Consider the following 12,533-nt stretch of genomic DNA (forward strand, 5'->3'; position numbering starts at 1 on the left):
TGGTTTTATCTTCAGGAAGAGACTTGCAAAACAGCCCTGGAGTTATTCCAAATCTCCTTCCTTAAGGGTGCCTGGGACTGCACATGCAGAGAGCATCCCAAGCAGTGCTGCATCCACATGGACAGTCACACTCCCAGCATGTGGGGCTTTACCCTCAGGCCATCAAGCTATTTTTGGTGGTGAGAAGTTACAAATGAATGACCCAATGCTTGGCATACTTCAGATCTGCATGAGACACATTCTGCTTGGAATGTTTCCTTACTGAGAGTCAGCACCAAATACAGATGAGTACTATTTCTTTTGGAGATGGCCTCATGGATGTCTGCCACACAGGAAATTTCACATATGGGTTACTTCTAATAATCTTGCCATCATTTCATCAGCAGTATTAGCAGTTGTAAAGAGGCTATTATCCAAGCCAGTAACTTTTATGGCTATATTAAAGTAGCATAAAATTAATTATCTCGATGCAATAGGCTAAACTTGCTTTTTGAACTCTGCAAGTGCACTTTCATATTCTAAAATGTGCCCTGGTGCAGTCATGGAGACTGGAGCCTATTGTTTTGTAATCTGTCACCTGCAGTTCACCTACTCCCCTTCTTAATTTTCTTCATCAAAGCTGCTGGATGTGGACTTGCTGACTTAATAATTGTAACAAGGAATGTGACATATCCAGCCTTAATAAACAACAGAGTAGTCATTCATCAGGTGCTGAGTAACAGCCAGTGGATGTGTGAGACTTGAGGAAGCATCTTACTGAACAGGCTACTCTTGAGTCATTGTTGGATCTGTACTTCTAAAACCCTCCTTGGGTGGAGGGATGACTTTGAGCTAAGAGATGACTTGGGCTGTACATTCTTCCTTCCTGCTCTTCTATTCAGGCCCTGTGCTTTGGGTCTTAAGCAAGAATAAACCATTGAAACTCTGAGCATGAAGTATTTCAGCATGGCAAGAACTGGAGTTATGCATTCCAAGTGGGTATTTAACTTTCTGCTGTATTATGTGTTCCCATAAATGGCCAGACTAGGACAAAGTAGGTTAGTTGTGGAGCCTGAAGCAAGCAGTGCTGCTTTTCTGCTATCTTTAGATCTGAAACTTCCCAGTGCTTTGGGCAGAAATAACCCAAGTGAGACTCTTAGAGTCACCTCTTGCTGAAATCTCTAATTCAGAAGATTTCACTCTGCCATTTGTTTGCCTTGCAAAGCATTTCCATATTTCAGTTACACTGAAGTTATAATTCACCATTTTCAAGTCAGCTAGAAAAGCTAAGTTTAATTTTAGGGAAGGGGATCCAAGCCTAGGAATGCATGCTGCCTTTCAAATCTTTGTTCAGCTGTCTGATCAGGTGTTGTTCTCTGGGCTTAAATCAAACTCCTGTCCTTAGATGTTGTTTAAGCCTGCAGGATATGGGAGTTTCTCTAACAGCCAGATTTTTTTCTCCCCAGTCCTGTAATTAAAACAGGGCCTCTGCTAAATATAATCTTTTTGGTTCTTTGCAATTTAATATTACTTTCTCTTGTTCTGGAACAAGATTTAGTTGTCACCTAAATAATAATCTCAGATCCAGCCTGCGCCCTTCTGGAGCTTATTACCAAGTGATTTTCCTCAGACAGTTCTATATATTTAGAAAAAAATGGTCCTCAACATTTAATTAAATGTTTATTTGTGCTTTGCTGTCCCACTGCATTTTTAGTTCTTTATTTGGTCAGTGTGGCCATAAGTAGCTACTTCCTTATTTTTTTAGAGATTTTTCCCCTGCTCACTGTTCAACATAGCAACAAGTAAGTATTTCTCAGTAGCAAAACTCATTGAAGTTTCTGTGCATTCTATCAGCTGTGGACTAAATTAGTGAAACATTATGATGGCTAATGCACTACTATATAATTAGTTAATTTTTAAATAACTGAAATTAGTAAGTTACTTGTTAAATACAGTGTGGTTGTCTCATGGAACTGCAGGGTTACAAAAATAGCTGTCACAGGGGAGTTGCATTTAGTTTTTCTGCTGGAATGAGTCTCTCTGGGCTAGAACTCTATTCTAATGTTCCTGGGCCTTGTTGACAAGAGATAGCAATGCTGAACCTATGATCAAAAATAATTCTGCTGGCTTTCTGTTTTTAAAGTAAATGACAATGTCAGTATTGAAGTAGCTTATTTAGTATTCTCCTGCCTTTTTCCTCTTTGACCCCCCCCACAAAAAAAAAACAAAAACAAACATTTCTCACCTTCTAATGCTTGTTTTTTTTTTTTTTTCTCTCCTTACCTGAAGTCAGTGGAAATGAAAATAGGTTTTTATCCTTACCATAAAATTTTCATCAACAGGCTGAGTCTATACTCTGATAAATTAATGATTAAATTTTTAAAATAACCTGACAGTAATAATCATCTTGGTGTTGTTTAACTAAACTTTGCCATGACAGGCAAGACTGGGCAGCACTTTGCATGTACTGCTATCCACAGCCTTTTGAAATTGCTTTTCATGGGACTTTTTGCTTGTTGTGAAAAGGTATAGAAAAACTATGTGTTGATCGTCAGAGGAGCTTTTCAGATTGCCATGTTCCCCAAGAAGTAGTTATTTGGAAATTTTGGATAAGCAAGTAGTTGGCTGTGCACCTACCTCCTATCTCTTCATATTCCTTCAGTCTTTTAAATAAACACAGCGGATGCTGCTCTTCTCACTGTACCCTGAAATGTGTCTGAGTGTTGTTACAGTTCCTGTCCCTAATTGTGGGTGGCTGTCACTGGAAGGATTAGAGGGGTGGAGGGCTGGGTGTAGCCACACCAGGACACCTTTCAGTTTCCCTTTAGCAGTTTTACAGCATGGTGCTAAAAACACCAAGCTCATGAATTCTGATCCTGGCTGTGATGATCCTTGTGGGTCCCTTCCAACTCAGAGTATTCTGTGATTTTAGGAACAGAATCAAGACAAAATGAAGAGAATCAGGTACTTCCCTGCTGCCATACCCAGGGAGTGGCAGATCAGCCTCAGCTGATGCTTTAAGGTGCTGCTGAGGAGTTCCCTGAGTGGTGCTGGCCTGTGAGTCAAAGAGCTGAGTCAGCAGGAAACTGCAGTAGTAAATTCAGTCTGGAGCCCTGGAACTGACAATTCCAGGCTGACTCAGTGCAGCAGCTGTTACTGTTGCCTCAGGAGGAGGCGCTGAAGGAGGCTGCCTGTCCCGGCCATGAAGTGCTGGCTCTGGCTGGCCCAGCAGCAGCTCCAGTAGCCTGAACTGACACAGTCGAGTCATTGCTCTCTGCTGGCCTTCCCATGTCACAAAAAGGAAGCAGAACCCGTGCTTTGTAATCCTGGTACAAAGGACACTGGAGAAGGCCAGGGATTTTCCAAACTATCTCTATAAAAATAAACCTGTGAGGGAAAGCTGTTCTAGGGGCTGGTGAACATGAGTGTGTAGTCCTAAAGCTGAGGAGTTTGATTCATTACACAAGTATGCATTTTAGATTAGCAGGGCCATTAGAATTTTAACTGCATGTACAAACAAGACTTCAGTTTTAACTGAGTTTTAAGGTGGTGAACAGAACAGTTTATTACCTGATTGAATCATATGGGTTAAAATAGACCTCAGAGATCATCTCACTGCACTCCCCTGCTATGGCCAGAGTCACCTTCCACCAGCCCAGATTGTTCCCAGCCCCATCCAACCTGCTGCTTCAAAACTTTGAATTGACTAGAACAGGCAGTCTGTTTTTTCTAGGAAGTGGGGAATGACAGCAGCAAAGCTTATTTTTAACTTCTGGAAAGGTCAACAATTGATTAAGCTGATTCAGAAGTGTGTTAGAAAACTACAGCTGAATAAAACAGCTTAAAAATAGTGTGGCTCTTCAAGCATTAATTTCAATTACATTGCTTAATCGATCTCACAGCTTTAGAACTTAACACAAGCACTGTTTTAAATTGAATTAGTTTTTAATTCCTCCTACTCCTCCACTAAGCCTAGGCTTAGTACTTCAGATGAACATTCATTTTCCTGAACTCCTGGTTGTTACACAGGCTGTTAGGAGTTGTCAGCTGTGCACATCACCTTTAACTGTAACCTGCTCTTGGACTGGCCCTGTTCTCATCTTTTCTGCCAAGAGCAGTCACAGACTGTGGCTGGGAACAAACTGCAAATTGTGCTATTGGTTAATCAAGGAAGGAGAGTACTAGTTTTTGATATTAAACTATGCAGCATGAACATAGCCTGGCTCAAATGGAGTGCTTTAAGAAGAAACAGCAGCCTGATAATGTATTTCCTTCTTAATGTCTCTTTAGATACAGTTGCTGGCCTATATAATTTTAAATAAAAGCTAAGAGACAGTAAAATGGAAAATTTATTAGTGCAAGTTGGTCAGTTGGTTTCTTCCAACAAGTACACAACAGCATCCCATGCATACTGCATTATAAACAAACCTGGTCTAAGATAAGAAAAGTTGGACTTATTTTGGAGTAACAATGTGTTACATATTGTCATCATCTGACTCATCTTCCTCTTTCAAAGATTCCTGTTTGAAAAAAGAAAGTGTAATTAAAGAACAGTCTTACCAGTTGTTTTATAATTCAGTCTGCAATAAACAAAATGAGGTTTGCTGCAGCTTCACAGCCCTCACTGTGTCCAAACCTTTGCAGTCACCAGGACAGTTCCCATCAGTACACTTACTTCTGAAGGAGGAAGACCCCACTTGTGGTAAGCTCTGAATTAACAGTTTCTGAGAGCAGGAACTATCCCTGGTTACACTGTAGCCTTCCCTACCATCCCTTCCCAGTAACACCAGCTAACACAGGGATGTGTGTTGGAATGATACAGTTTCCAGGCAGCTCAACACTTTGTCAAGTGAAGCACTGCAGCAACACCGAACTTACCTTGGCGTATTTTTCTGCTTCTTCTCTGATGTCTTTGGGAACAATTTCATGTTTTCCATTGGTTACTGCCAATAAAAAGAGTATGTCTTAATTACAACTCACACAAAGGCCCTGACATACAGAGTGAATTTAACCAGCAATGTTTTACTTTAAGTACAAAAAGTTATAAATTTTCTGGAGTGTTTATAGAAATTATAGAAATGCATTACTTTCTCCAACCCAGCTGAGTTCCAGCTCAAAAGCTTTATCCTTTACTTCATCGTGAACTATGTAGATTCTGAAAGGAACAGAGAAGAACAGATTAGAACAGACTGGCCAATAGGCTAAATATACTTTGTTCCTGCCACAGATTTCTTCCATTAAAATATTCTTATGATTAATAGAAGCTCTTCCTGTGCCTCTTCCCCACCAAACACCATCAGAGAATTTTCCAGGCTTAACTGCTAGCCTAACAACACCTTAAAGCATTACAGCCAAGATGCAGGTTGAGATGTTCAAGTTTCCCTAACTGGAACAAACATTAAGATTTAGATAGTGTAGAACCAAGGCTGCATCATCACTGCCTGCTTCTGCTAGACCAGTTATAATACAGCTTGGAGTGTCCTGCATTTCCCCAGTAAATCTAACTGCAGTTTACACCTAACACTAAATCCCAACACCACAGTGTCTTGTGTCTAATCATAAGTGTGGACATAAGATTTCCAATTATGGCAAACATGGAAATGCTACTAGGGAACTGAATTTGAGCTGAAAAACAGAGCCCTGTCTAAAGCTGCTGCTGAGTTTGAGCTGAAGCAGAACTAGAAGTATTTTCATTATTAGAAATGATTTTAAAATGTCTAATAATACAGCTATACTGTGTATATTCCTTTAAAGAAGTTCTACTTTGCTTCTTTCCCAAGCACTTGAGTCTGTTTTTTAGTCCAAGATCTCACATCATTTGTGGGCAGCTCCTCTGTGAAGCATCAGGTCATTGTTCAAACAACTCTTACTTCAGAAGCAGCACACCAAGAAGTTTCCCTTCATCTCTCACTTGGTTTAAATATTTTAAAACCAGAGATTAGAGTCAGACAATTTAAGATATGATACCCAATTTAAAATGAACAGCCTCAGTTTGAAACCAGAGCAAGCTCACCAGTCTGGATTTTTGTAAAGTTGGAAACATGTGTTGGAGACTTACATTTTTGCAACTTCTTTAACAACATCACGGCAGGTCATTTCCTTCATCTGTAGGAAAAAGACACACAGATATAAAATTTCTATTAAGAGAATATAAATCTTCTACAGGGCCAGGACAGGAGAGTCTCTGCATGTGCCAATGTGCTTCATGTTCAGTAGTCAAAGTAACAGAAAAGGCCAGAACCACATTTCTTCTCTACAATGCATCTTCCAGCCTGATCTGTGCAAGTCATTCTTCCAGGGAACAATACTACAACTGAAAGATTCTAGGAAAAAAAAATACTACTTGGAAATTCCCCAGTTTAAAGCACTTATCATCTGAAATCTTAGAAGTTACACTGGTGAAGCTGAAATCCTAAAAGCTTGACTTGTTCCCAGATGCTTTCTGCTCAACTGATATATAAACTGATATAAAATAACCACATGGGAGAGGCACCATCAAGTCCCATGTAATACTGGTATTCCTTCTAGGCAGCATAGTAACACTTTTGGTCTTACCAACATTTCATGCAGGTAACTTTGGGTTTTAAGTAAACAAAGTTTTAAGTTAAACAAAAGAATCATCATAAACCTTGGGGAAAAATAGATACAGCACCATGCACAATGCTGCCCTATGGTTTTCATTCAAAATCAAAAGCATATTTAAACTTTTATATTCACTCACTTGGCTCAGTGGCAAATGTGCAAAGAAATATTTCACCCACTTCTGCATTTTATGTATTTCAGGCACCAAAAGGTAACATGATAAGCCAGGAATATTTGTCTTGAGACAGCACAACAGTGTTACACCATACCTGAAGTTTTTCTATCTCTGTTTTTGCAGCCTGCCTGGCTTTACCAATGGCACAACCCCAATAACCCTAAAAAAAAAAAAAAAAAAGGAAAAAAACAAACAATAATATGCAAATGTAATTAAATACTAGATTTTCTACACCTCTTACTGTCACTTGGCACATGACAACCCCACCTTACTCACAGTAAGAGACCAAAAACCTTGATATTGTTCTCTCTGAGGGTACATCCCCAAATTGTTGAATAGAGTCCAATTAATCCAATTACTACATCAAGTCCCACCACTATTGATAGAAGACTGCTCAGTAATTCCTGGACAGAAATTTATCAGCTTAAAATATTGTAATAGATTTTTTTATTACAATAAATGGAAGAATAAACTAGAGTAAGTCTGAAAACAGAAGTTCTACAGGAACTACAGAAATTCTACAGGATCCAAGCAAATCCCAAGCTAAGCCCACCTACTGTGGAAATATACCTGAAGCATAAACACATAAAATTAAGCATTTCTATTTCTCTCAACAGCCATGGTACTGGATATACTGCATGAAAATTTTAAGAAATCCAGCAGTATGAATCTGCAGACCTGTGTGTAACACACAGCTGAAAAACTGTAAAAACAATTAACAACAATTCTATTTTGATTTGGTTTGCTGTTGGCAGGCAGTGCAGAGGAACAGCCCTCTCTTACCTGAAGTATTTAGAGAAGGGGGTATCACTACAATTCTTGTCTTTTTGGGGCAGTGCATGGGAGTTTTCACTGGACAGAGCCACATGGATGAACTCCCAATTTCTGACAGTCAAGCTTTAAACTCATTTCTCAGACTGCACTTCTAAGAAATATACAATGTGTGTTTAACAAGGACCTGCAATCCAGCAGCAGTGATTGACCAGAGATCTTCCCAGGCAAAAGGAGAAAACAAAAGCAGCTCTTTTAGACCAACACTAACTATTTTCCCAACTAGAAACTTTTAAAAGAGCAACTTATGCTAAGATGGAAATACTTTTGACACACTCACGTATGAAACTCCTGATGGATCAATCATGTACAGTTGTGCACCATCATCACTATCATAGGACCCCAACATGAAACTGCAGGAGAAAAGAGAAGTTAAAACCTTTCCTTTTAGCAACATACACAAACTAGAAACTACACTAGCTTGAGTTTCCTACACCCTTCCTGGAGCAAAACTCCTCCTGTCCTGCACACTCTATTGACCAATCTGCTTCACAGCAGCACCTGCACATTGCCAGACACATTTTACTGATCAGTAACCTGGCAGCAGAGTTCTGTTTATCAGTCCCTTTGTACCAGAATCACACAGGAGCTGTAACCTGCTCTTTAGATGTCAGGGCAGGCAGGATGATTGCAGAGGGAAGTTCTGCTTTCACCACCATCACATACTGAATGGAACAAGCCCTGAAAGTTCTAAAACCAGGACAAATTAACCACCTCTGTAGATATTTACAAATAAAGAGTGTGTCTGCAAGACTCACCTGCAGCCAAAAGGCCTGACAGCACTGTACAGGGTGTAGGCATGCACATACATGGCCACTCTGTCTGCCAGATGCTGCGTGGGAAAAGGAAAAATAAAACACTGGAAACTCTTATTTGCAGAAATAAGGAATAAAATTGAATTCCCACATCAAGAATAAGAGCCAAAAGCCCTGAGAGCTGCACTGGTCTCCTACCTTCAGGGGGATGTCATAGCCATAGTTAGACCTAAAGTTGGAAGCCTCTTCCCGGGCGATGTCAGCCAAGGAGCGAGCGTCTGCCAGGAGCCCCGCGACCGCCTGCAAGGAGAGCAGAGCTGGCACCAGCACTCACACAGCTGCTGCAGCCCATGATACTCACTGCCATGGGGGAATCCAGCCCTCTGCCATGGGGGAATCCAGCCCACTGCCATGGGAAACCAACTCACTGCCATGGGGAAACCAACTCACTGCCATGGGAAACCAACTCACTGCCATGGGGGAATCCAGCCCACTGCCATGGGAAACCAACTCACTGCCATGGGGGAACCAGCTCACTGCCATGGGGGAATCCAGCCCACTGCCATGGGAAACCAGCTCACTGCCATGGGAAACCAACTCACTGCCATGGGAAACCAACTCACTGCCATGGGAAACCAACTCACTGCCATGGGAAACCAACTCACTGCCATGGGGAAACCAACTCACTGCCATGGGGAAACCAACTCACTGCCATGGGAAACCAACTCACTGCCATGGGGAAACCAGCTCACTGCCATGGGGGAATCCAGCCCTCTGCCATGGGAATCCAACTCACTGCCATGGGGGAATCCAGCCCACTGCCATGGGAAACCAACTCACTGCCATGGGGGAACCAACTCACTGCCATGGGGGAATCCAGCCCACTGCCATGGGAAACCAACTCACTGCCATGGGGGAACCAACTCACTGCCATGGGGAATTCAAACTGCCCATCTGCCACCAGCCTCAGAACATGCCACTGTCACCACATATTAACAAAAGTTTTCTCTATCAATAACCAAAGTTATCTTCATGTTTATTATCATCTCATGACTGCAGCAGCCCAAACAATACTTCCTATCATGTGCATTCACCAGGTTTCTCTCACACTGCAACCACTCCTCCATACCATCCTAACCATCACTATTATGGGCAGGCCAGTCCTCCATACACCAATCTTTAAGGAAGTCAGGTGAGTCCCACATTTTTGAGAAGAAAATCTCAAATGCAGCATGTTTTCCCTGAACATACCTTACTTGGTAACTGTGTAAAAAAGCACTGTCTTAACACTTGTGTTTATATTTACATACAAGTCTGAACAACTGGAAAAGCAATTTTTAAAAATGTAGAACAGCCTCAATCTTCTACTTTAAGTCTGGATTTTAGTTATGTATGTTTTAGTGCAAAGAATAAATGACAGAAAACAGTGAAAACCCACTGGCATTTCTGACTTTGTACACAGACACATTAACATTACTTTCTTAATCTACTTAATTTTGATTCTCTGATACATAATTTGCTCTTTTGAGGGGAGTGACCTTACAATTTCTGCAGACCTAAAATGAAATGGCAGCTCACCATGCCAACATGTCGGTCCACATTGAAGAGACGTTTATTGGAGCCCTCTTCATAAAGCTTAGACAGCACTAATTTTTCTACTCCAAAGACTACACCATCTTTGCATCTTATCCCAATTGCTGTACTGAAAGACAAGAAAAAATGTCAGTTTCTCACAATGTAAAATACTTAACAGAGAATTGCCAAGACAGAAAAAACAGTGACATGATTTCCTCCAAGGTAGTCACAACTCCAGCAACTGAAGACAAGGGGGTAGAATTAAATTGTCTTCGAAGTCCCTTTCAACCAAAAAATCACCCTAGGATTCTGTGATTTTAATCCTTATCTGGAGCAGATCCCTGGGTGACTCTGCCCTGCCAATCCACCTCACTGTCCCTAAAGCACAGCTGGGATTTCCACTTCCCAACATTCCTTCACACAGTCCAGGGAAGAGAGACACTCCCAGAGCAGCTGGGGCAGCTTCAGCAGCACTTGGATGTCCTCCATGTCTTGAGGAATCTTTAGGAAGCTGATACACATTTACAAGAAAGGTCCTGAGCTTGCCTCAAGCCACATTCCTAAAATGAGCTTTTAGATCAGAACTCATTTCACCACCATGATTTTACCCTCATGTTTCTCTAGTCCAACAGCACTGCTTTAAAAAAGGCCAAAAGAGCAGATGTTTGATGCAGATATTTGTATCTTACCTGCTATTCTCCACAGCTTTCATAGCATACTCCACTTGAAACACTCTGCCATCTGGAGAAAACGTGGAGGCTGACAGGTCATACTGAAGAAGAAGACACAATTCTCAGGAAAAAAACCCACATAATATCACAGCATTTTCAGATCAAGCCTATTGATTTAAAAAATTCAAGACTGTGGCTGCCAGAGATGGTGTGAAGTCCCCAGAGCAGGCTGACCCCTTTTATAAGATGTAGAAACAGAAGAAAACAGAGACTCAAATCCAGGAGAGGCCATTTCATCAGTGCTGGATGTACCCACACTGCAAACCCTGGATGTGAAATCACTGAGCATTACACAACCCTCAAAACCTATGGGAGCTTTTGTCTCTGCCTTTACATTTCACAGAATCCCAGAGTGGTTTGGGCTGGAAGGGCCCCTAAGGATCATCCAGTTCCACACTTCCACTGTCCCAGGCTGCTCCAAGCCCTGTCCAGCCCGGCCTTGGGCACTGCCAGGGATCCAGGGCAGCCACAGCTGCTCTGGGCACCTGTGCCAGGGCCTGCCCACCCTCCCAGGGTGAATTCCTCCCCAGTATCAAACCCACCTTTCCCCTCTTTCACTCTGTTACCCGCATTACTTTGCCGTATCACTCCAGCTCCCGATCAAGAGTCCCTCCCCTGCTTCCCTGTAAGTCTCCACTTAATTTAAACCACATGGATCACAGGAATATATTTAAAACGCACAGAAGTATATTATGTAGAATGGCATAGTAAGTGTAATATCGCAGCGGCCGCCCCGCCCCGCCGCCGGTTCCCCGGGCCTGGCGGGCCGCAGTGACTCAGCCGCCCGCAGTGCCCGGAGCCGCCGCGCCGCGCTGGCCGCCGGCACGGGGCAGGCACGGGGCAGCCCGGGGCCCGTGGGGGCGGCCGCGCTGTGCCCGTGGCGGCGCTGCCGGTGCCGCCCCTCACGCCGCACTCACCCCGGTGCCGATGGAGCTCATGGCGGCGCCGCTGCCAGCCCGTCCCGCGCCCACCGCCCAGCAACGCGCGCTCCCATTGGCCGCCGCGCCGCGCTCCCGGAGTGACGTCATGATACATTACGTTAAATATGGTGTAATAGCACTCCTACCCACAGCGCCCGGCTAGCTCAGTCGGTAGAGCATGGGACTCTTAATCCCAGGGTCGTGGGTTCGAGCCCCACGTTGGGCGCATTGATTTTTGAGTCCCTTTTGAGGGTTCCAGGCGCGAACACTCGTACTGCTGAGGGAAAAGCCTCATTCCAACACACGGGGGATGATCTTTAAAGTGATCGGTAAAACCGCGTCAGTGCGAATAACAGTTTTTATAAAACCTGGATGCAGGACTGATATGGGATTAATAAAGTGAGAGCTGTGAGGAGTGGTGCAATGGACTAAACATCTTATCCCAGGAAACTTAATTTTTTTAATAAACAACGCAGGAAACAGAAGTTAATCACGGAGGAGCTCTGGGCTACTTGGCAGATTGAGAGGAATTACAGACAGCTGGATAAAGTGGAGAGCTGGGCAAGCACCTGCATTAGAAAATGTAACAAGAGCCAGTGTGGGATTCTCCATCTAGGATAGGGCAACCCTGTTTAAACACACAAACTACAGGAGAGCAGCCAGAGCAGCCCCACGGGAATGGATCTAGGAGGGAATTCTTCCCTCTGAGGGTGTGAGGCCCTGGCACAGGTGCCAATAGAAGCTGTGGCTGCTCCTGGATCCCTGGAGTGTTCCAGGCCAGGCTGGACAGGGTTGGAGCAGCCTGGGACAGTGGAAGGTGTCTCTGCCCATGACAGGGGGTGGAACTGGGTAAGCTGTACAATCCTTCCAACCCAAACCACTCTGGGATTCTGTGGTGTGCATTGGTCCAGCACTGAACAGGCTCTCCAGGAAGTGCTCAAGGAGCATCTGGACAATGCTCTCAGCCACAGGATTTACTTCATGG

At 43.2% G+C, this 12,533-nt stretch overlaps 1 protein-coding gene and 1 non-coding gene across 2 annotated transcripts; one reads left to right on the top strand and one right to left on the bottom strand.

Moving 5' to 3' along the window:
- Window positions 1-4,310: 4,310 nt before the first annotated feature.
- Window positions 4,311-11,617, bottom strand: PSMA3 (proteasome 20S subunit alpha 3). Its single transcript, XM_056492333.1, has 11 exons — window positions 11,546-11,617; window positions 10,587-10,669; window positions 9,901-10,024; window positions 8,521-8,622; window positions 8,326-8,399; window positions 7,848-7,920; window positions 6,831-6,896; window positions 6,038-6,084; window positions 5,067-5,134; window positions 4,858-4,922; window positions 4,311-4,499 (listed from the first exon to the last, which is right to left on the bottom strand). Exons 1-11 carry the CDS (start codon window positions 11,564-11,566, stop codon window positions 4,455-4,457), a joined length of 768 nt encoding a protein of 255 aa, XP_056348308.1. The 5' UTR covers window positions 11,567-11,617; the 3' UTR covers window positions 4,311-4,454.
- An 84-nt stretch (window positions 11,618-11,701) lies between these two features.
- TRNAK-CUU (transfer RNA lysine (anticodon CUU)) lies at window positions 11,702-11,774 on the top strand. The gene has a single exon. It is a non-coding gene; the product is annotated as a tRNA-Lys (tRNA).
- The last annotated feature ends 759 nt before the right edge of the window (window positions 11,775-12,533 follow it).

Source organism: Oenanthe melanoleuca, chromosome 5, assembly GCF_029582105.1.
Source record: "Oenanthe melanoleuca isolate GR-GAL-2019-014 chromosome 5, OMel1.0, whole genome shotgun sequence".
Lineage (NCBI taxonomy): Eukaryota > Metazoa > Chordata > Aves > Passeriformes > Muscicapidae > Oenanthe > Oenanthe melanoleuca.